Source organism: Miscanthus floridulus, chromosome 6 (genome assembly GCF_019320115.1).
Source record: "Miscanthus floridulus cultivar M001 chromosome 6, ASM1932011v1, whole genome shotgun sequence".
Lineage (NCBI taxonomy): Eukaryota > Viridiplantae > Streptophyta > Magnoliopsida > Poales > Poaceae > Miscanthus > Miscanthus floridulus.
In genome coordinates, this window is record NC_089585.1 from 114440904 (window position 1) to 114464350 (window position 23447).

At 44.9% G+C, this 23447-nt stretch overlaps 2 protein-coding genes, 1 long non-coding RNA gene and 1 pseudogene across 6 annotated transcripts; 1 reads left to right on the forward strand and 3 right to left on the reverse strand.

Annotated features, from left to right (window-relative positions):
- Nucleotides 1-3085: 3085 nt before the first annotated feature.
- Nucleotides 3086-7298, reverse strand: LOC136459140 (jacalin-related lectin 3-like; annotated as a pseudogene).
- Nucleotides 7299-8740: 1442 nt separating this feature from the next.
- LOC136456648 (uncharacterized) lies at nucleotides 8741-12977 on the reverse strand. Of its 3 annotated transcripts, none has more exons than XM_066456572.1 (7): nucleotides 12798-12977; nucleotides 11526-11667; nucleotides 9923-10070; nucleotides 9771-9846; nucleotides 9501-9612; nucleotides 9324-9415; nucleotides 8741-9054 (listed from the first exon to the last, which is right to left on the reverse strand). In XM_066456572.1, the coding sequence occupies exons 1-7, from the start codon at nucleotides 12831-12833 to the stop codon at nucleotides 9037-9039; spliced, it is 624 nt and encodes a 207-aa protein (XP_066312669.1). In that variant the 5' UTR covers nucleotides 12834-12977; the 3' UTR covers nucleotides 8741-9036. The 3 variants fall into 3 exon arrangements, with proteins under 3 accessions (XP_066312669.1, XP_066312668.1, XP_066312666.1); XM_066456571.1 differs by having other exon boundaries at nucleotides 8741-9081; XM_066456569.1 differs by lacking the exon at nucleotides 8741-9054 and adding an exon at nucleotides 9068-9176 and having other exon boundaries at nucleotides 9276-9415.
- Nucleotides 12978-16995: 4018 nt separating this feature from the next.
- LOC136459142 (uncharacterized) lies at nucleotides 16996-18194 on the reverse strand. Its single transcript, XR_010760145.1, has 3 exons — nucleotides 17750-18194; nucleotides 17566-17663; nucleotides 16996-17473 (listed from the first exon to the last, which is right to left on the reverse strand). It is a non-coding gene; the product is annotated as an uncharacterized lncRNA (long non-coding RNA).
- Nucleotides 18195-18721: 527 nt separating this feature from the next.
- LOC136459143 (cysteine-rich receptor-like protein kinase 34) lies at nucleotides 18722-23056 on the forward strand. 2 transcript variants are annotated; one of them, XM_066459040.1, is made up of 6 exons: nucleotides 18722-19823; nucleotides 20135-20436; nucleotides 21361-21571; nucleotides 21992-22229; nucleotides 22348-22501; nucleotides 22593-23056. In XM_066459040.1, exons 1-6 carry the CDS (start codon nucleotides 18953-18955, stop codon nucleotides 22938-22940), a joined length of 2124 nt encoding a protein of 707 aa, XP_066315137.1. In that variant the 5' UTR covers nucleotides 18722-18952; the 3' UTR covers nucleotides 22941-23056. The 2 variants fall into 2 exon arrangements, with proteins under 2 accessions (XP_066315137.1, XP_066315138.1); XM_066459041.1 differs by having other exon boundaries at nucleotides 21354-21571; nucleotides 22593-22731.
- Nucleotides 23057-23447: the final 391 nt, after the last annotated feature.

Here is a 23447-nt window from a genome sequence, read left to right on the forward strand (position 1 = left end):
CTAGACAATTCTATTGCGCTAGATTCATATATAGGACAAGAATTAGAGGGTTTTAGAGGGTCAAAGAGCGACAATCTGTACTCATTTGAAGTCAAGTAGGGTTGTGATAAAGCGACAACCATTTGTACTCTTTTGGAGTTTAGGGTTGTGAGAGAAGCAACAATCACTTGTACTTTTTTAGAGCTAATGCTTATAGAATTTGTGGTTGGTTTCATTAAAATCCTAATCTCTTGTCACAGTTGTTTCAACATCGTCATCTACGATTTTCTACGATATTTGTCTACATTCATCTTGATATGATACAATTTTGTGTCATGCTCCCAATGTCCTTCAAGTAAATCTGAGCAAGTAAGAAATTTATCAAGTACACAATTATAGATTACATTGACAACTACAACTCTTGTATAGACCGTGTCAACGTCCAATGCCGTTGAAATAATCTAAATTTTAAATTTTAAAAGCTGAGAACTTATTTTGAGTACTCTAAATAATTTTAAATAAAAAATTGTCAACTAGAAATTGTAGATCTTATTAAGCTCTATAATTTTGATATGAAGCTATCTTCATCCTACTTCATGTGCCAAAGTTATAAATGATGACTATTAAAGGTTGGGATAGAATAGCCAGAGACATAATAGCCACTTTAAGTTTCTCACTCTCCTACACTTTTGAAAAATAGCAGATAGGATGTTCATCAACAAAGACAATATTAAATAGTATCCATCAACAAATATTAAACATTAAATATGTCTACAACAAAATTTATCTACTAGTATATGCGAGGTGCAAAAGTACATCCATAGTTTTGCGGTCACGGGCCATTCTGCCGATCCTGCCTTTCTCTCCCGTCTTTTGAAACAACCAAGGAAGATACGGCAGCGGCGTCATCGCAATCTCGTTCCAAAAGGTGGGACTGCGGCAGGGAGACGGGAGAGATGTCACTGTGTCAGCGTGCGCCGGCAGTACGTGGCTCCGGATCGGCTCGCGGCAGGCAGGCTGGCTGGCAGGCAGCCGGCGAGACCGATGGCCGCAGGCAGCCGGATGGCAGCACAAGGAAACTAGCACGCACCTCCGCGCCGCCCGCTCCTGGCCCCCTTCGCTTTCTCTCTGCAAGATCAGAAGGCGAGATCGGCAGGCGGATCTCGTGCCGTCACGCTTGCGCACGCGCCGAGTTCCCGATTGGCAGGCAGCGCAGCGCGCAAAGAAAGGCGGCCCAAAGACGATAGGCTCCGGTCGCCAGTTCGTGGGTGCGTACGCATGGGCGGTGCGCTGCGGTACGACTGCGACTGCGAGCGGCGGGCAGGAACACGGCGTCAGCCTTCAGCCATGTTTGCTCAGTTGCTGCCGGCGCCGGCGACTCCGTCCTACTCCTATACCTGATAAGTGACGGGTGGAACTCGCTCGCTCGTTGGCCCGACCCGATCCTACGGCGACCGCCGAGATCCTGTTAGGGGAGCAACAAAAGCAAGCAACGGAGTTGCACTGCCGGGTGGTGCTCGTGCTCTGCCACGCAAAAGCGATCGCCCCGATACCTAACACTGATCCACCTCGTACATTTCTTTCCCTAGACAAAAGTTTAGCCCTGTCATATCGAATGTTTGACATATATATGAAATAGTAAATGTAGATTAATTATAAAACTAAATGCACAGATTTAGACTAATTTGTGAGACAAATTTTTTAAGTCTAATTAGTCTATGATTTGACAATGTAACGCTACAGTAAACATGTACTAATGATAGATTAATTATGTTTAATAAATTCGTCTCGCGGATTACTGAGCACTTTTATAATTTATTTTTTTATTACTATCCGAATACTCGATGTGACACCCTCACGTCACCGTCCCTGGACTTTGGCCCCTGGCCTGGCCCGCGACAGAATGAGACGCGAGAGCACAGCACAGGCAGGGCACATGCAATGCGATAGAGTTGACTCCCCACTTCGATACTAATGGTTCCTCCCACGATTACCAGAGGGCAAGTGTGCATAGGCTAAGCGCAGTGTGTCCGTTCCGGCAGGGACGGACAGACACAGCCCTGCAATTGTTTTTGCCGTCAATCGTGCGTCCTAATTATGTCCCTCTGGCCACCGGCCCCAACCAAAGTACCCACAGGGCATTTCCAGAATCTTATCTCCAGGGCGGTTCGCATGTCTCTGTTTCCATTAGCTGGAAACACACCGACGAAATCACCGGCATTTCGCTAGTTAAAACACAGTTGGGGCTGAGGGGCGGCACCGGCACGTCAATCGTCCGCCACTCGTGTCATCTGATTCATTCAATGGAACATGGGTTTGTATATATCTTGTTGGAGAAACATGGAACATGTATGGTCCTATATGGATTGAGGGGCTCTGCTGTACAGGCTTTCTTTCAGCCGTGCAATTTGCTTGCAGCCTTTTGAGTTCAGGCTTTCATTCAGGTTTGCAAGTTGCTTTGCACCAGTTCAGACTTCAGAGAGAGCCTGCCACTTGGTACATCGCTTGGGCTAGAGAGACACTTGACACTTGACACTTGGATGGATATTAATGTACTGCCTGTTTGTTCCTCGCCCACTTCACAAATTGGTTCTCTGAATCTCTCCGGCTAGAGTCACAGCCCGCAGCAACTACGCGAATCACTAGTCCTTTGAACACTTGGATGGATGTTAATGTACTGCCTGTTTGTTCCTCGCCCACTTCACAAATTGGTTCTCTGAATCTCTCCGGCTAGAGTCACAGCCCGCAGCAACTACGCGAATCACTAGTCCTTTGAACACTTGGATGGATGTTAATGTACTGCCTGTTTGTTCCTCGCCCACTTCACAAATTGGTTCTCTGAATCTCTCCGGCTAGAGTCACAGCCCGCAGCAACTACGCGAATCATTAGTCCTTTGAATGTTCCCCGGCTAGAGTCAAGCCACAGGGCGAAACCTAGCCATCTGCAGAAAGAACCAACCAAGCACTAGTTCTGACAGCAAACACCTCATGTCGTGTGCTGGTCTGTCTGAAATCTGAATACGGAGCACTGAATGATGGCGCACTCGATGTCTCGTGACAGACAGATGTACCTCGGGACACAACCGAGATGCGATGGCACAAATCTGTTTAACAGATCGTGTTCAATGTATCAATTCAGAGACTTTGACAAGTTTAAGGTGACCAGATACCGACAACGCTCAATCCTCCAAACCAGACAAACAAATCACTCACCAAATCACCAACACAACACACAATGGCTCCTGAAGAGCAAACTACTACCAGTAATAATAAGAATAAAAAATAAATACACCATGATATGATTACTCATCATTCAGAAATGCTCATCAGTGAACTTCTTTCCGCATGCAGAGAAAACACTGCAAACTGTACTAATTCCACAGCCTTCGGTTGGCATCAGACCACAGGGTAACCACCAGCCAGGATCAGAACAGATACCTGGAGATGTAGTACTTGGAGTTGGAATCGCTAGTAGTTTTCACGTCTCCCAGCCAGTGCTGCATGTGCACCCCAATGGCGTCCAAGTACAGGCTGCTCCGGCCATGGAAGCCGACCACCTTCCCCTCCGTCGTAGCAGAGCTGAAGTAGGTCCCGATCTCGTCGCCGAACGGGCCGTACTTCCCTCGGCTGCTGACGAAGGTGAGCGATCTCAAGACCCTGGGCCCTTCTTCCACGCAGGTGTTGTAGTACCCGTAGATGCAGGTCAGGACCTCGTGTGGATAGTCAAGCTTGATCTGCGTGCACAATGTGCGCTTAATGAGAAACCATACATCATTTTCATAAACGTGTTAAATACTGAAAAAACTGCACTGCAATTGCACTTCATGATTTGGAGAGCTTGTGTGAGTACTCACAAGTCACAACTGAACTTACCCTGTGTGTTATCTGGCCACCATTTCCATGCTTGGTAGACCAGATGGACTGCCCACTCCTGTCATACTCGATCTGAACAGACCCGATGAAGTCGGTTCTCATGATGTAGATTTGTTTGACAGCCAGTGTAGACGCCATCATCCCACGGCTTGCCTCCGTCCCCACCCCATGGTCCTGGACCTATTGGTATGGGTTCTTTCACCACACCGTATGTAACCTGCAGCAGAATTAATAAGATCCAAACACATTTTTTGTCATATATCAGTGCTAACACACTGCTTGCATTAGCATCCCCAGTTCATGGAATTGGTTACCTCGTCTCCGATTTCCCTTCGTGCTAGTGCAAGCATGTCAGACTGTCGAGACTGGCTTGCATCGGTCAGTTCTGTGTCAACTCTCTGTGACAACACCTTCCCTTCCAGAACATGAACTCCAATGCTGTCGATGTACCACCCTGCCCTGCCATGAAATCCTACTATCCTTCCATCAGTCAAACAGCTGGAGAAGAAGGTGCCATGTTCATCCCCAAATGGTCCATGGCTCTTCTTTGTTGTGTGGAATGTGAGTGACTTGATCACCGTCGGGCCCATGATCATCGTCGAGCCAAAGTAACCGGTTATATGAGTCAAGATCTCTGATGGAAAATCGAATACAACCTGCCAAACAAAATTACCATGTTATCATGTACTAGCACTAGTGTCGATATGTAACTGAGAACCAAATAACACTGATGCTGAAACTGCATCACCTTTTCAGGTCTAGCACCCCCACTGACTCCACGCTTGTCACCCCATATGGCCTGTCCGTTGCGATCATAGAGAACCTTCATGGAAGATATCCCTAGTCCCCGCGTTAAATTGATTTGCCGGACACCGGTGTATATTCCATCATCAAATATGGTACCACCTGTTTCCACCCCAGGGACCAAATCTCACTGGAGTGCTTATAGTCATGGTCCCATTATCCGAGTAGAAACTAGGAATCGATACCATCTGCAGTGTAAAATTCACAATCTGAATATGGCTTCTGTAGCTACAATTTCTATAACTAGAAAATGAATATCCTAGGAATTGGAGCCATTTCAAAAAAAATTTAATAACAATGCACTGTTGGTGATACCTTGCTCATCTGAGATGGATTAGGATACTGCTCCTTTGGAAGACTGCTGGTCAGGACATTGTAGTTGTCACCTCTGTCCTTCACTGCAAGAACCATGTCATACCCAGCACTGCTATCTGCATACCTGTGACCGTTCCTGTCATAAGATCTTGTGATGCTCCGAAGCGCAGATGGCGCATTTTTTGACAGCTTAGTTGTGTTCTCTTTGTTCATATGGCAGCCTATGGAGTGGAGGCACGTTCCAGATCGGCCGTGAAAGCCGACGATTTTGCCGCTGAACACCGGGAGTGAGAAGGATGTCCCTTGCTCGGTGCCAAAAGGCCCGTACTTGGAGCAGTTGCTCTCAAAGGTAAGTGATCTTATGACAACTGAAGCTCCCACTGCACCATAGCAGCCACTGATAGATGTGAGAACTTCCTCAGGGTAATTAAGTTTCACCTGTTGGAAACGTACACATTTTTAATGGTAGCATTACTGTAGCATTGTATCAGTATTCAGTAAAACTAACATGGTGTGCTCAACTATTGACCGAATTGCAAGAACTGTCCAATCAAAGATTAGTTTTGTCTAACTGTACAAAAACGAAGGTATATTTTATTAGCACACCATAAGAAAACTGAATGCATATCTACTCTTCCACAAAATCAATTGCAGCTTGTTTGCACCTCAAATGTTTTATATCACTGTCAAATATCCAAACAACAGAGTTCACTGTACCAACTTGTGCAAGTAGATATTTGACAGTACTGCCATCTTATCTTATATTATATATAATAAGTGCTATTATTTATATGTATAGGCTTCAAATATCACAGCAGCCTAATAGTAATAGGAAACTAGTCAACCGAACCTGATCAGTTTTTGAGCCTCCACCACTAGTCCCATGCTTCTCTGACCAGACTAAGCCTCCTCTCAGGTCATACTCGAACTGTATGGAATCAATGGCCGCACCATGACTGATGATGATCTGGCGCACTGCGGAGTTAACACCATCGTCCCATGGATCTCCTCCTAGACCTCCCCATGGCCCGACCGTCATTGAATTCTTCCCGGATGAACCTCTGAAGTTCTGTTGAACACAAACACGTTGAGATTTGCATCGAAAGATAAGGGGTATCTAAAATCAGAATGTTCAGCTCATGATGCATCATCAGAGCAAAAATATTGTGCCATCCTTGATCACTCTAATCAATATATGCTACTCTTCTAACCAAAATTAGATGAAAGGACAGGAATGCTTTTAGCACGCTTGCCTTGTCAATGTTGAACAAATATGTAAGATCTATGGTCTGACTTCTCCCAAACATTGCGAGCCAACTATGGTCTGGTGGAGCAATAGAAAACTTTTGGATAGATTTTTCATATTTTATATATAAGTATAAGATGTCAAGTTGACGAAGATGTTAGACATAGAATCAAAGCAGGGTGGATGAAGTGACGCCAAGCATCTGGTGTCCTACGTGACAAAAGGGTACCACAGAAGCTAAAAGGCAAGTTTTATAGGACGGCGATTAGACCTGCTATGTTGTATGGTGCAGAATGTTGGTCTACCAAAAGACGACATGTTCAACAGATAAGTGTCGCGGAAATACGTATGTTGCATTGGATTTGCGGTCATACAAGAAGGGATCGAGTTCGGAATGATGATATACGTGATAGATTAGGGGTATCATCAATTGAAGAAAAGCTTGTCCAACACCGGTTGAGATGTTTTGGACATGTCCAACGGAGACCTCCAAAGGCACCGGTGCATAATGGAATCCTAAGCCAGGATAGTAACGTAAAGAGAGGCAGAGGAAGACCGAAGTTGACTTGGGTTGAGGCAATAAAAGGAGACTGGAAAGTCCAAAGACTTAATCTTAGATAGGAGTGCTTGGAAAATAGCTATTCACGTGCCTGAACCTTGATGGCTTCTGCTGGGTTTCAACTCTAGCCTACCCCAACTTGTTTGGGACTTAAAGGCTTTATCGTTGTTGTTGTATAAGATGTCAAATTGATCCCATAAGCAATAGCCAATTGACTCATTCGAAATTTAAGCAATCCAGATAGTACAGATATGCAAAAGCTCTTCCCGACCAACAGATTACATCAAAGGACCTTCCTTCACTTGTTTTCAGCGTATGAACGGCTAACAAAACATGCATACAGGTAAAAACAGTCTAATCGTCCAAGAAACAGGAAGGAGGTGGTACCATGTGCCGCTGTCGAAACAGAGCCCAAACACCTGACCGAGAGAATTAACACTGTACCAAGTGGTTCGTAGTGATGGCTGATGATGAGCTTACCAGGAAGACCAGGAACAAGTCATCCGTCTATTTATAGAGGAACACGCAGAACAGAGTCCCCAGAAAAAGAGCAGGCACGGACACGGAGCCGTCACAATTTCACAAGCTGGCAGCAGCACTAACGGTTGAAGAAACCTGAAAGCTACCGAAGAACTCGATTCGCTGACATCGGTGATCGCTGAAATCTCTTGGGTTCATTCACTGCCGCCGTCACAAGTGGCAATCTGTTTGCCACCGCTCGCTCTCAGATAGTCAGATCTCACTTTTACCACCAACTTTGCATCAGTGCTGTCCTGGCGTTCACGTTCGCGACGCACAGCCAAAGCAGCCCGCCGCACCCCTTTATTCTGTTTCCCCCAACATGTAGTTCTCTTTTCGAAATTCGGGTTTTAAATACACTGAAAATGGTGAGCAAGGCAGTACAGAAAGGTTAAGGGATCATTCGAGATGAGGGGAATTTGTTTTGGAATTTTTAGTATTTATTATCACTACAGATTCCAAATTTAACAAACATTTCAAATATAGTTTTGGAAAAGTCGATGAAAAAGGATATTCGTAGGCCATATGATCGAAGCTTGAATCAGGCTTCACTGCCAGCAAGGCCACACTAATGATGTTATTAGCGACTAGCGAGTGTCCAATCTCCAATGTCTATTGAGCGCTACTCTCCCAGTTCCAAACTATAGTTGACTTTGATTCCCAGTTGCAAATTAGAGTTGACTTTGATTCAAATTTCTCTAAGGGGCTGTTTGGATCTCTTATTTTGGAGAAATTGAAATCTACTTAATGGATTAGGCTATTTGGCTTGAAATTTGACATTACATAACTTTTCCAAGCTCACAGATAAGCCTATCTCAAATTCATAGAGTGGGAGATGAAAATGGATTCTATAGATCACTATGTTATAATTTACTCTTCAACTTATAGCACACTCTTCAACTCAATTTTCCTACAATAGAAATGCAACATTCTTGTATGTCCTAACAATAAATATACAAATATATTTCATATACAACTATATTAGCTTAATAATCTATGTCTAAATTATAATTATTAGAATGAATTTAATTCCAAAGATCCAAACAGGGCCCTAAATGTTTTTTTTATCAACATCTACAAGTTAAATAAATACTTTGTTAACATATATTTGATGAAGAATTGAATAAAACTAATTTGATCTTCAAGATGTTTGAAAATTTATGTATAAATATGATAAAAGTTAAAATAAATTTAACTTAGAATAAAGCCAAAGTGAGCTATAATTTAGAATTTGGAAAGGATGTAGTATCAGAGTAGTATGTGAATTGATGCATGTTTGTAGTTCGTTTAAGATCCACAGCTTTACTGCTTTCATCGCAAATACCATCGACCGAATAACCGTTACAAACGCATCCATTCAGAGTTCGGACTACCCTTAGCCTCTGCACAGCCTGCATATGCGGACATGCGGTAGACCAATTACAACCCATACCACACAGCAAACCGAATCGAACTGAGCTCACAGAACGAAAGCACAGAATAGCTCAACAGGTCATATGTACATGCTTTTGCCATGTCTAAGGCAGAGAGACACGTGAAACAGAATGTAAATCAAGGAAGCAGACCACATACAGTATCCTCCTTTCAAAGTACCACACCATTGCAACTGTATAAGTGGTGCCAAGAACACGTTTCTGTGAATTGTATAAACTGCTTCATCGTTTATGCACTCCGTAAGGGTACATGTGCCTAATGGCCTGCAGAGGTGGTACCCTTTCTGAAGAATTGACCATTTGCGCTTTTACTTGCTCAGAAAGGCCTTCAAAGAAAATGGTGGGTAAGAATCCTGCTCGAAGAGTTCCAAATGTCATGTATGCAGCAAGATGTAGAATACCAAAACTAAATTTTGAATTCAAGTGGACTGGTGAGCAGGGAGAACTTCTGAGAACAAAAAGATATGTAAGCAGCCCTCTCATTGAACATCATATAGATCACCAGAGGACATTACACAATGAGCACAAACTACAAGTGAAAACTTACAAGATATGATACTGAACGATTTGCTGACAAGTACTTTGCAATGTTTACCTTGCCAACTTCCTGCTGTAGGTATTGTCTAACCACAGTCGCTTGCTGCACCACTCTCTCCAACGATGAATATGCCGGAAGATTAGCATGTGCTATCGTTAATCATAGAGGAAGATAAATCAGATCATGGGAAATAACTTATGATGGCAAGAGCTAAACATGATATCTATAGCATACCAAGGACAGCCCGATTCAAGCTATCTGCAACATTCTGCCTGTGCTCTGAGCTTAGTAGATGAAACATAGGTGACTTCTCAGGCTCTTCATAAGCCAGGAGGGCCATAAAGTCCTATACAATGAAAACATGGATTTTAATATCCTTCTATAATAATAGTAGCAATTAAACATCTGAAACAAGTAATCAATCCATTGGTCTTCTATGTTAAAATAAAATTCGTTTTAACTGGCAGAAGGGTCCTAAGACACGTAGGTTTAAGGGAAAAGTACCTCTAGTTTCTCAACATACTTGGGAACCTTCCCAAATGATGTCAATTTTTTCTGGCCAAACTCAAGAGCTTCTGTGCTGTCAGCCAAAATAGCCAGGTTAATAAAAGAATGTAAAAACAGCTTTCCCTCCTAATTAAATTTCGCAAACTCACCATTTTCTGGAACGAACTAGCTCAATGAAGTGGAGACTTAGAAGATCAAAATGTAGATCCATATCATTCTCTAGCAAGTTAGGTGCCATTTCTTCTGTCAGCTCTATGGCCTTAAGGGCATTCCCTTCTAGCACAAAATTAAAAATTGCTGAAAGGAAATCAAGGCTATTAGAAACAAACAATGCCATCATCAGATAACTGGGGATATAAATACTCAATTTTCAAACTTTTGTGATTTTATGCATTCATGACCTACGATGAATTAAATGGAAGACATCAAATATCCATTTGAATCACAGCTATTGCATATAATATCCTTTTTGAAAGTAATGGCAGGAGCTCTGCCTTTCAATTAAGAAGAATAGAATTGGCCTAGTTTATAAGGGAAACTAGGCCTGAAAACCTTACAGAGGCACAGATTAGAACACAGGAAATACCCACAGCACCAGAACACGATTGCCCTGACGACTAACACACAGAGGTAACACACCAAACCAAACGACGCCCACCACGTGTCCTCATTGCCGAGCTAATCACAAGCAGCGAAAAGCAGCTCCGGCTTCCCATGGTGAACAACAGCCAAACGCCCAGACATCCTCCCATGAAGCCTTGGTTTCCTCCAAGCAGAAAATGGTGCTTCCGGTATCTCTGACACGATCATGTACCGAGTCTCACCTTGCGCCATCATTTACTCCCCTCTATAACAGCTTGGCATGGCCTGGCGTGAACGAATCCTCGAGCAGCGCAGACAGTGCAAGGAAGCATTATGTCACGATTTGCCAATTAATTTTAAAGTTTCAAAAAAAGCAGTTAATTATATGCTGAGATAAAAAAAATGGCCAGGAAAAATTGAAAAAAAATGCAAGAATATTATATGTATGAATCACCCATTACTCAGGTCTTTGCAAGGAACACAGGACAACCTTACCTATTGAATGAACATTAGCAAAAGATTAAAATTTATAAACCACTTTTGTTCGTTCAATACAGTTCTATTATTCTGGTAAAATTTGAACAGAACTGGCATTTTGCACAGGTGTGCAACAGATCAGATCCAATCACTAGCGTCAGTGATAAAATGCAATGAATATCGGTAAACTATAATCCTATATTGAATGGAGATGGCTCCAGTTGTTAATTAGGCAAGATCATTTCAATTGGATGAATTACTGTTTGACAATAATAACCGTAGTGAAGTGATAATATTTTTTCTTCCAAGCACACATACAAGTGATCATAATACTACTAAACATCTACCATTAACTTCAAAACCATAAACAGAAGGGTACAAAGGAATATGAAGATCTAAAAGAAATGCTCCGATTTTTTTATAGGATTAGACCCTCCTTTAACTGCTGGTGTACCTCTTCAAAGATGAAATGAGCATTCACACTTAATAATGGGTTCACTTCTAGTTTTAGCTTTGGATGGAATGTTCGTAATTTTCTTTTCTTTCCTCTTTTTTTCCACGTTCATGTTAGTTTAGTAAGTTGGCCTTTAGTTTCTTTTTCAGTTTTATAGTTTTCAAGATGCAATATGACAAGTAAAGCGCACCCCAAAACATAATGTGGAAAAGATTCAGTATTGACCTGTAAATAAATACCTTTACGCTTATCCACATCCACCGTATAGTCGACAGGTAACTTCAACCCAGTGCTAGATAGGAATGTCTCTGCTGTCTCTTTAAAACAGTTGTGCATAAGATAAGATAGAACTATGTTTCGGACATCGTTGTCGCTGACAGACTGCAGCAGGGAGAAATTTATGTCAATAGCATACTACAGCTTAACAAAGACGATGGTACAGTTTGCATTAATCCAGTTATCCAGCAAAAGGCAGTAATAATTAATCCCCTTAATTGAAAAGGACGACAAAGGGTAGAACATGAAGCTGTTGGTACAGTTGGCGTAGAGCATGGCTATGCCATAAATATACATGGTTGGACCAACACTAAGGGCAGAGTCATATGCCCATATGAGCCACACGTTGAGTGACATAGGATGAAAGTGGTAGTGACTTTGAGGTAATGCAAACTAGTACGGTGACAGCTTGGGAAAAGGTGGTGTGGATGAATCATCTTATGGTGCTGGAAAAGATAAACAAATGCAAGGACATCCATGAGCAGGTGACATGGACCAATGCTCAATTTTAGGCCAGCAACACAATTCAGATAAGACATTTGGCACAGGTGTTTGGCCAGCTTCGGATGCCATATAGATTTGTTGATTGTGGGGAAAAAAAATACTAGTAATATGATATGGCTCATCAGCCTTGGTGATTAGGCTCTTTTGTCTTCTTTGCCACAAAGGAATAACAATTGACCTAACTCCACTCCTTCCTTAAAAAAGAACAAGATTTGTGAAGTGGTTCAGCTATTTGCGCTACATTGTCCAACAATTGGGTTGCCTGCAGCATTGCTCCCAATATAGTTACCCACTAAACACCAACTGAGCTTGCCGCCCCCATGCCATGAGCCAGAATTGCCCCTTAAGACTCTGCTGGTGGATCCCAAGTCACAACCTACCTCAATGACAAAGCTTCAAACTTCTCTTCATTACAAAACCACGCAACGACAATACCTATCTTTTCCCACTGGAAGCCAGCTACTGAAGAACTCCCAATCTAATTTGGAAACCCTAACACGAGCGCATCCACAAGTCCAAACACTAAAAAAACCAAGGTAACCCGTAGCTCCGAAACATAATCAAGTAACCCATTCACCCTCATATACAGCAGATGAACACAGAGGACAATAAATTCCCACGCCAAGAAGAACAAATCTAATCCCTATATAATGAGGGCGTCTGCCTAATTAAGGAAAACAAAATAATTGCACCCTCGACCGAAGAAGGCAGCGCGTGGAGAGTGAACGTACGACGTTCTCGTAGAGGCGAGGATCCAGTTCCATCATCAGCAGAAGAGAAGAGAGCAGGGCGGCGTCGGACACGAGGAAGAGGCCGCGGCCCGGAGAGGAGGACGAAGGCTGTTGCTGCCCGCTGCTGGACCCTGGGGAGCCGAGCGAGGCAAATACCCGGAAGGAGGATTTGACCCTCGTTTTTTGGGATTGGAATTGGATTGGGAAAAAAAAGCTAATGTACGCTTGTTTGTTTCTCTGGTTGCCGTCACGCGAATTCGTATCCGTCGGATGTAGCAGTCGAAGCATTTCTGTCCGTTGGATCCAGCAGTTCCCCCCCCCCCCCCCCCCCCCAGTTAGAACCATGGCCTGGCCCGGGCTAGCCTGTCTCGTGGCAGCCTGGCAGGAATATGCTGTATGTTTAGTTTGTTAGCCCTACTTAGACTTGTGTAAACAGCCCTATTTGGCCTAAGACGATGTTGTAATTGTGATCAATTTAAATCCCATAGTATATATAAGGAGTGATTTGAGATAACCATTATGCTGGCTTCATTCCTCGAGAAAAAATGTGTAACTTAATCTGAAGTTGGTCCTTAGAATTTCATCAATTTAATTATGATGTAACGAGAGCTTGTTCGGCTGAGCAATAAACCAGCTTGTTTTTTCCAGCCGGGACAAAGTTTTTCTCTCACGACAAACCAGCACGAATAGTGTTTTCAGCATGAACAGTGTTTTTTAGTCCAGCCGAACAAATCCCTTGTTTCTCACATGGTTGGCTTGCATAGGTTTTATTGTTGATTGGTTCTTGATTCTTGTGGGACAATTCTCAAATAGGAAGATGTTGATTAAGTTGTTGTGAGATGAGATATGGAAAGATATAAGTATTTCATCCCCTCTTGATTAAGTGTTGCTTAGATATTTTTATTTTGAGCAAAATGTTAAAACCCTTAAATTTACTTCTCCTCAATGGTTTATATGTCCTAGAGCCAAATGCTCTGCACGATGAAACCTCTACATATGCCACCTTTTGTTGTTTTGAGTTTAGTCAAATTTGGAGACCTTATGAAGTAGTGTACTACAAAAATCAATCTATCTCCTTCATGTTTGCCTTTGATTGCTAGCCTATTCTATGTCTGATTATGACAAAGTTCTCATTGAATTTAAGCATGCTCTTTATCAGACATTCCTCCACTAACCTAAATCCATATTCGTTTCACTTATCCTATCTAGCAATTAGTCTTTCAAAATAAATACTCCATTCATCATTTTGTGAATCCTCCTCAAATTCCTGATAATATGGAGACATGGAGCTATAAAAAATGTTAGACACATAAAGGTCCAAGTAAAAAAGAAAAAGAAAAAATGGACACATGAATGTCTTAATATAGAAAAAATAAATAATATATATAGCTCCGTGACCTCAAGAGTTTAAATGAGATTTCTAAGCATGGATCCATCAAATAAGAAGTTTCATTCAAGACCATATTCTGCCTAACCACATTGCTTTGGTATGATGAATCACATACATTCAATGTGAATACATTATATATCTCTCCATCATATATCCATACTTCCAGTGATCGGCTTGAGAAGTGTCATGACCTTCACTAGGACCATATATGCCATAGGTTATGCCTTCTTTTATCTCTACTTGAGCCCCACATAATCCTATAGTTTGTCGGGAAAGAGAAAGGCCATTGGTCCTGGTGGGGACATACATAAATCGCTTGAGAGATAAGAGAGTACCATTTGAGGAGCATGATGAGCTAGGATTTTCTTTTTGAAAATTTATCAACTACTACGAGCAAAAATTGAAAAAAGGAGGCGAGTCATATCGTCATTCGAGTTGTTCCATCACTCAATCGCCAAAGTCAAGCATCGCAGGCACTACAACCCCCACATTAGTTTTTGCTCAATCCTTTGTCCTTAATTCATATCCTCTACTTGGGACGAGCAAAGATCTAAGTACGAGAGAGCTTGTTGACAGTCCTTAACTTACTAATCCGACTACCAATATAGTATAAAAATATGGCTTCCATATTTAACTTAATAAACATCATATCTCTAGGGATTTAATCTAATGAATTCCACAAGTTGTATACCTGAATTCAGAAAAGACTTGGAGGCGGGGAAAGGGGGGGCACTGTCGGCCGACCACTACCATAAACCTGAATTACTTTAAGGGACGAAACTCGCCAAGGACATACCCAAAATCGGCAAGGGAATAAATCTGTCCAAGAGTCGCCAAACAAAATCTGCCAAGGCAAGAGTAATAGGGAAATCCACTTCATTTGCGGTTTTGGCCCTCAAGAATTATTTTCGTGGAGGCTGTCCGCAAAAAAAACTAAGGCGATGACTAATTTTATCAATATGTCAAAGTAATGTTCCAATCGTCAAATATTTTATTTTCCTTGTGGGCTAGTAATCTCCAAAGAATTCTAGACCACTAAGATAATCTTTGTTTCATTGGCTGCCTTCACCTCAAAAAAATTATGGATTTCCTTATCTATTATTAACCGTCAAGGTAATTGTTATTTTCTTGGAGACCAACCCCAAGGAAATGCATATTGCCAACAAAAAAAAATGATTGCCCTAACCAATAAACTTTAAGATTCTAGTCACTAAATTAATTAACACACGATAACATGCATATAAGAAATTTATTATGGATCCCAACCATGGTATTGTCTTACAAACATATCCATAAGAATGTTACAAGTCCATTCATCATGCATGCTGGTATGAAGTCCATGCATCAACTCTTACCATTTCCAGACTCAACATTGCCATTCTCCACCTTCATCTTGCGAGTTAGCACACCTCAAACCAATGTTAATGGGGACGTGGTTCCTGATCTTCCGTCAGGTTCAAAATAACTATCGATTTGGGCGAAAAGCGACACACCGATCTGGCTTCAGATCACAAAGACCCGAACCCTGCAACTTTAGCACCACGTCTTCTCTGGTTATCAACCGTGTCACAATCCAGTTGACCTCACCAAAAAGGCTAATCTCTGCTGCGAATCGAAGAACACAAGCAAGAACAAGATAAAATGCAACTCAATTGAAGTGACAATTGCAGATGAATGATTAAGCACTCGAAGTTGGGGTCTTGTAAACCGATAACGATGATTGCTCAATGACAGATTGATCTAAAGCAAAACCCAAACCCTCACGATGGCAGCGATAGCTGAATATAAGGTCTAAGGGTCGTCGCTCCCCCTAGACGCCCCCCTAACGGGCTCAAAGACGATACACGAACCAACGAACCAAAAGCGATGGCGCAGCACCTGACATATTATGGGCGTTGATTTGTTTCGACCAAAACAAATGACTCCGGTGGAATTTGGGCCTCAAACCAAAGCCGTTGGTTAGATTATGAAATTATCTTTCCATCCATATGTGGATCATCGAAAACAAAGTTTGAATGCGTCATGTGCATCCATTTTATTGCAGACTGGTCTTGAAGGCCGAGGCAGACTCGAATTCGAGTTGGACTGGGCCTCCGGCTTGGCTTGGACGTCCTTGCTGGCCTCCTAAGGAGGTGGCCAAGGAGGAGGATGTCCAAGAGCTTCCTTGGTGAGTTCTCCATCTCCTTGGGGCATGCTCCCACTTGGGCCAGGGTCCCAAGGATGAATAACAAGCCCATGACGATGATGTAGCTCCTGGCAGAAATAGAGACATAATATCTTGATGATTTGAAGGCCTTGCCGACGTGATATTGTGGTGGGACCAGATCTATTTGAAAGCTTATCAAACAAGCTTTCCATTAAGTGCTCATTGACCTCGATCGCACTCCGGATGGAGAAGTTATGGCCTTGCCAATGGAGTATTGTCGGGCCGCTGATGAATTGAAAGTTCAACTTTGATGGACTTACACTTTGAGACACATTTATTCCTACAAGCAAATAATGACATGTACATGTGGAACCAAGTGAATTGTATCAAAAATCACTATGCAAATGTAGGAACGAGCTCACCTTATAATCAATGGTCGTATCCGATGGTGTCATGTCCTCATCAAGTGCCTTATAATGTCAACCTACATGTCAAAAAGTTAGCAATTTATTGCGGCGATCCCTTGAGAAGTGGAAATGTTAAAAATGAAGATGCAATGCTACGCATAGAAGTATTGCATCAAGTATTCTAGCAAGTAATACAAATTTACGCATGTAAAGAAGTATTACATCAAGTGCCTGCTTCTCAATTTTTCATAAATGTACATGTACATAAATTTAAGAAATGACGTCTAAGTTCTAAATTCACGGGTACTAAAGACAAATTAGTTCATAAGCAAAAGCTTTTCCCAGGAATCACATGATCATAGCAGGTTATCACTCATCAATAGAATAAAGACAAATTTTGCCGTGAGACACCGTTCTTTAGTGTTATTGGCTTATCAAAAGTACAATATTTTGCACTTCCCAAGTCCCCTCGCTCTCTGCTGACACTAAACTGAACACGTACATTACAACATGTCCTTGTATTGTCCTTTGATGTCTGATTTTCTCCATGTCCTTGGCTACTATACAAACAATATATTTTTGACATATACTACCATCTCCTCGACGCCTTGTCTGGCTCTTTCTTATACTGAACCCAACAGTATCGGCATAGGCATTATACATCTCATAGGTTTTGACCTCTAATTCAAAAGTCATACCAACTTCAGGAATTATTCCAACTTTAATCAACCACCTGTTGTGCAATCGAATGAGAATTAAAGCTATATTGCCACAGTGTATTTATAATTTTATTCATCCTATTCAGAGAACAAAAAAGAGCGTTACCTTATCTGGTACTCTGTCTACCACTTCTTCATGTACTACATGACGGAGTGCGTTGTCATATAAACATGAGTGTTATTGTCGATAGCTACAGCAGTGTTCTGTACAGTAACATGCACACATTTATACATGATGAAACTACACAAAAGATAGAAGAGGAAGATCGAAGACCAAATGATGACCATACCTGCATTATCTGCTCTCAGTTGACTCCACGAACAGCTTTGATCGCGCCGTCATCATCTTTGCGCGAGTGAGAGCAACTGTTCTCCGGCCATGTTGTGCGCTACAGCAGAGGGAGAAACCATGGACGAGGACGACTGTGTTATCATGGGATGGTGACAAATTCTCTTCCTGACCTCCTTCTACTATCATGCCGGCTGCGTCATCCACGAAGATGGCGGCGCAAGTACTAGCACCTTCCTGACCTCCTCGTGTCATGCCGGCTGCGTCGTCCATGGAGACGACGGCGCAAGGACTAGCACCTTCCTGGCCTCCTCCTGTCATGCCGGCTGCGTCGTCCATGGAGATGGTGGCACAAGGTCTAGCACCGGCGGTTGGCAAGATCTAATCGTGACGTGTGTGATGAGCAAGCTGACGTGGACCAAGGAACCGAGATTACTTAGGATGGAGCCAAGTGCCTGTTTAGTTCTCAAAATTTTGCAAAATTTTTCAAGATTCTCCGTCACCTCGAACCTTTAGACGCATGCATGAAGCATTAAATATAAATAAAAAATAAAACTAATTACACAGTTTAGACGAAATTTACGAGACGAATCTTTTAAGCCTAATTAGACTATGATTGGACACTAATTGTCAAATAACAACAAAAGTGCTACAGTATCATTTTTCAAAAAATTTCGTCAACTAAACACTACCCAAGCCGACTGCCAAGCTCAACGTAGCATGGGAGGAACCGAAGCTTAGTAGCCAAAAATATGGAACATGGCCACGTTCTTTGACCCAGAAACGTCGTTCCGGAAGTAACACCCCAAGTTCTGGTTCTAGTTCCAGGTTCCCGTTTCCTCGTGGGAACATCTCTGCTAATAGCTGAAGTACGTTAAGGCCCCGTTCGGCTGGCAGCTGAAACTGACTAAAAAAAATACTGTTCTGACTAAATTGTTATGAAAAAAAATACTATTCTAATTAAAAAAACTGAACAAATTAAATATGAGGTAAGCCGAACACAGCCTACCAGCCGAAGAGTCGACGAAGCCAAGCCGAGCATCCGTCCCTCGTGAGCGTCCACGCGTCGCACGCTGAGGATATGTATGTAGCTGATGGAGTCTACGGACGCGCTGCAGGGAAATTTTTTCCCCTCGTGATCTCCCCAAGCACGCTGAGATGAAGTAAAACTCTCCCACAGTACTTGTTGCAGAGCTCAACCACCATGGCCACGCCATCTCTTCTCCGCCTCCTCGTCCTCCTCACCGCAGGCGCCGCCGTCTTGCAGGTGGCCGCATGGGTGGACTGCGGCGACGCCTCGCCGTCGCCTCCTCCTTCGTCCTCCACTTCCCCCTCACCACTATCGCCGCCCGCCAACGGCAGCAGCAGCAACGCGCCGTTCCGCGCGAACCTGCTCACGCTCCTGAGCGCACTCCCGCGCGCCGCGGCGCCCACGGGGTTCGCGTCCCTCTCCCTCGGGGCCGGCCGCGACCGCGCCTTCGTCCGGGGCCTCTGCCGTGGGGACTTCCAGCCTCCCCGGTGCCTCGCGGACCTGCAGGAGGCCGTGCGCACCCTCGGTGGGAGCTGCCCCAGCAGCCGCCGCGCCGCCGTGTGGCTGGACGTCTACGTCGCCTACGCCGACACCAACGCCTCGACCCCCCGCGAGGACGACTTCCGCATGCTCCTCTACGACACGCGCCTGGTAGCCGAACCGGCCGCCTACTTGAAGGCGTACGGCGCGCTGATGAGGAACCTGGTGGCGCGCGCGGTGGGCGTGGGTGGCGGCGGCGGCGAGGCAGGGACGACGGCGAGGCAGTTCTTCGCAACCGGGGAGGCGCAGTACGCCAGCGACGATCCCAACGGTACCATGTACGGGATGGTGCAGTGCATGAGGGACATCACGGCGGCGGACTGCCACCGTTGCCTGCAGGCCTCGGTACCGCAGCTGCCGTGCTGCAAGGGGAATCAGGGAGGCGTCGTGCTGGCCTACAACTGCTTCCTGCGGATCCAGGTGTACACCTACTACGACCTGGCGCTCGACGCGCCGCCTTCAGCTGCTGAACCGCCGTCGCCGACGCCCGCTGGGGAAACAAGCGGTGAGTGTGTGAACTCTGGATGTGTTGACTCTTGACTTTCTGTCCATTGCCCGTCAGAACCGCCACGGCCCCGTCCGATGATGCGACAAAACAGCATGAGCGGTCGTAGCTGACCCAGTCACGCATGTCAAACCTTTCCGTGTCAGTACATGTGTGCCGCAGTTCACCACGTTGCTCCTCGGCGAATGGCGACCCAGTCACGCGTACCTCTCCCCGCGTCGCGTTCGCGTCAAGCTGTGGGCATTGACTGATGTGTCTGACTGCGCTGCACCCATCATTAATGCTGGTCCTGATCGCCGGCAAACATGCAGGAACGGGGAGACCAAGAAACACCATCATCCTTGCTGTCGTCGTTCCACTTGGAACCATACTCCTCGCGTTCGTGTGTACTACTGGTGTTTACTTGCGAAGGAGAAGAGGTGTAAACGAGAGGAGAAGTCGTCCACCGGATGTGCCATACTCCCGGGCCCCGCCCAGGGGGAGGGCCAAGGATGACCGCAGCGCAACCTACGTTCACCCGGAGAAATTCACCCTGCCGGTGCTGAGGGTGGCAACCGGTAACTTTGCTGCGGAAAACAAGCTGGGAGAGGGAGGTTTTGGAGAAGTTTTCAAGGTACTGTCAGTCTGAAATCAGCAATTTTGAGTTTGTACGCCCTTCAGCATTTTTCTGATTGATGCCTGACAAGTAAAGTAGTGTTTGGTTGGTAGCACGGGTTGAGATGGGGTGGTATGATCCCTCTTTTGTGCTCTTTGGTTGGGAGTCGATGGAGGATGGGACGGTCCCTTTCAGGAATATCCCAAGTATATTCATGTGACTCCCGTCCCTCCAAATCGAGGGGACGGACGGGGTCGTCCCCGATTGACGACGTTGCGAGCGAGGAGACGGAGACGAAATCGTGCAGGCAAGGCGGAGAGTCGACGGCGAGCTGCGCGAGCGAGGCAGCGTGATGTCGGAGCATCTCCCGCGCCGCCGCCTGTTGCCATGGCCAGCAGGCCATGGGCCGCCTCCGGCCAGGTCAAGGCCACCTGGGGTCGCGGCCTGCCGCCGCTGGGCCGTGGCTCCACTCCCCACGCCCCGTCGGTGACCATATCCCCCGGCCAAATCGAGACTGCCCCTGCGCCTCTGTTTCTGCACAATATCTTTAGGCTGCAGTTTAGTTCCTTAGAACCCCAGGGTCCCCGGTAAAAAATGGTCCTTTTTCTGTTATCCTTCTCTTTTATACAAGAAATAGGCTAAAAATTCTAAAATGCATAGTAATTAGCACAAAAATTCTAAAATAGCAAACAATAGCCAATCCATCCCATTCCTATAACAGTACAATCTTGTTTATATTAAACAGTAGCTAACGGTGTCAAATGCACCATCTATTCTATTCTTATTTATCACTTCAACCAAACATAAAATGGGTCGATCATGTCTCTTATCAACCAAACAAAAAATAGAGCCGTCCCGTTCTAAAATTCAGAGACAGGACCGTCTAACTCCACTTTAACTCTCAACCAAAGTCTAAAGTTTGCACCTCTTGCAAGTTCGCAGGGCAGGCTTCAGGATGGACAAGCCGTTGCAGTAAAAAGGCTCTCCAAGGGCTCCTCTCAAGGCTTCCACGAGCTGAAAAACGAGCTCATTCTCGCCGCCAAGCTGACACACAGGAACCTGGTCCAGCTTCTTGGGGTTTGCCTGGAGGAAACGGAGAAGCTGATCGTGTACGAGTACCTGCCAAATCGGAGCCTGGACACCATCCTTTTCGGTAGGCGCGCGGTCCTCTGCAGTCTGCACTGCACTGCTCTGCTCTGCAGTCTGCACACAAGTTGAAGTTGAAGCTGAAGCTGAAGCTAGGCAGCTAGGGCCTTGTTTAGTTGAGGCCAGAATCGGCGCCGCCGTAGCTACAGTATCTACTGTAGCATTTCGTTTGTATTTGGTAATAATTGTCCAAACGTTGACTAATTAGCCTCAAAACGTTCGTCTCGCAAAGTACAATCAAACTGTGCAATTAGTTTTTGATTTCGTCAATATTTAGTACTCCATGCATGTACCGCAAGTTTGATGTGACGGGGAATCTTCTTTTTGCATAGTGCCAAAGTTTGGATTTGGGGTGAACTAAATAGGACCTAGCTATCCCACTGAACTATGGATCCATCCCACTGGGGTCCTTCTCTGTGTGATGCAGGGAGACGGCAGCAGCAAGCTCTGGACTGGAGCAAGAGATACACGATCATCAGCGGGATCGCGCCCGGCCTGCTGTACCTCCACGAGGAGTCCCGGCTGCGGATCATCCACCGGGACCTCAAGCCCAGCAACGTCCTGCTGGGTTCCGACATGACTCCCAAGATCTCGGATTTCGGACTCGCCAGAGCGTTCTGGGGAGACGAGTCCAGAGAGGTGACCAAACGACCTGTTGGAACCCTGTGAGTATCCTCTCGTAGCAGGCCATTGCAGCTAGCTCCATCTCGTTAACGAAGCTCCAGTAGCTACAACTCAGCACGACACGCACACACGTGTGCACCTCTTGATGCATGCATGCAGCGGGTACATGTCCCCGGAGTACGCGTACTACGGGCACGTCTCGACCAAATCCGACATGTTCAGCTTCGGGGTCATCGTCCTCGAGATCGTGACCGGCCAAAGGAACAGCAGCCCGTCGGTTGAAGATGGCAGCAACAGGAATCTGCTGAGCTACGTGAGCACCTGCCGCCACGTCACGTCGTCACGTCAGACCAAACCAAAGCTTCCTCGATGGTCAACGTGCTTATACCATCTTTCTGCTGCAGGTCTGGGAGAAGTGGAGGCGCGGATCCGTCGCGGAGACCGTGGACGCGTCGCTGGGCGGGCAGTACGCCAGGACCGAGGCGCTCGCCTGCGTGCAGATCGGGCTCCTGTGTGTGCAGAAGGACCCCAGGTCCAGGCCAGACGCGTCGGAGGTCGTCCTGATGCTGGACGGACGGTCGGCGATCCAGCAAACGCCGTCCAGACCGGCGTTCTGCTCCGGGTCCATATCCATAAGCGGCGCCTCAGCGCGGCGTGCTGCCCGCGGAAATGCAGCGAGCTATGGGCGTCGTTCTGCGATCGGACCTGTTTCCGAGAACAGCGTCACGGTTTCGGAGCTCGAACCGCGGTAGACCGTAGAATGGTTTTATTCCACTACAAGAGTCAGGTGCAATTGGTTCTGTAATCTGTACTGCCCAATTACTTGTCGCCCAAAGCTCTGGGAAACAAGAAGTGAAATGCTCCATTTGAGGCCTTGTTTTAACACATCAATTTACATGCGTCGATGTGGATTGGAGTGAAACTTGAACCAAATCCAACCTCCAATCAATCCGACAACATCCAAATAAGCCTAAGAGGAAAATCAACGCACAGAGAGTGTACATGGTTTGTCCACCACAACATAGCACACACACATAGAAACAAACATTAGTTTAGAAGTTTGTCACACACATTAGTCTTTTTCATATAAAATTAAAGTTTCATGTTCTATCTAACTAACTAATTTTATGTCATAGATTTATGTCATAGACATTAGTCCTTTTCCTATAAAATTAACTTCGAACAACTCTAGAAGTTGATTTATTCAAGGAGAGAGAGAGTAGTTGAGGTAGCAAGGATATCTATTTTTACAATTAAGA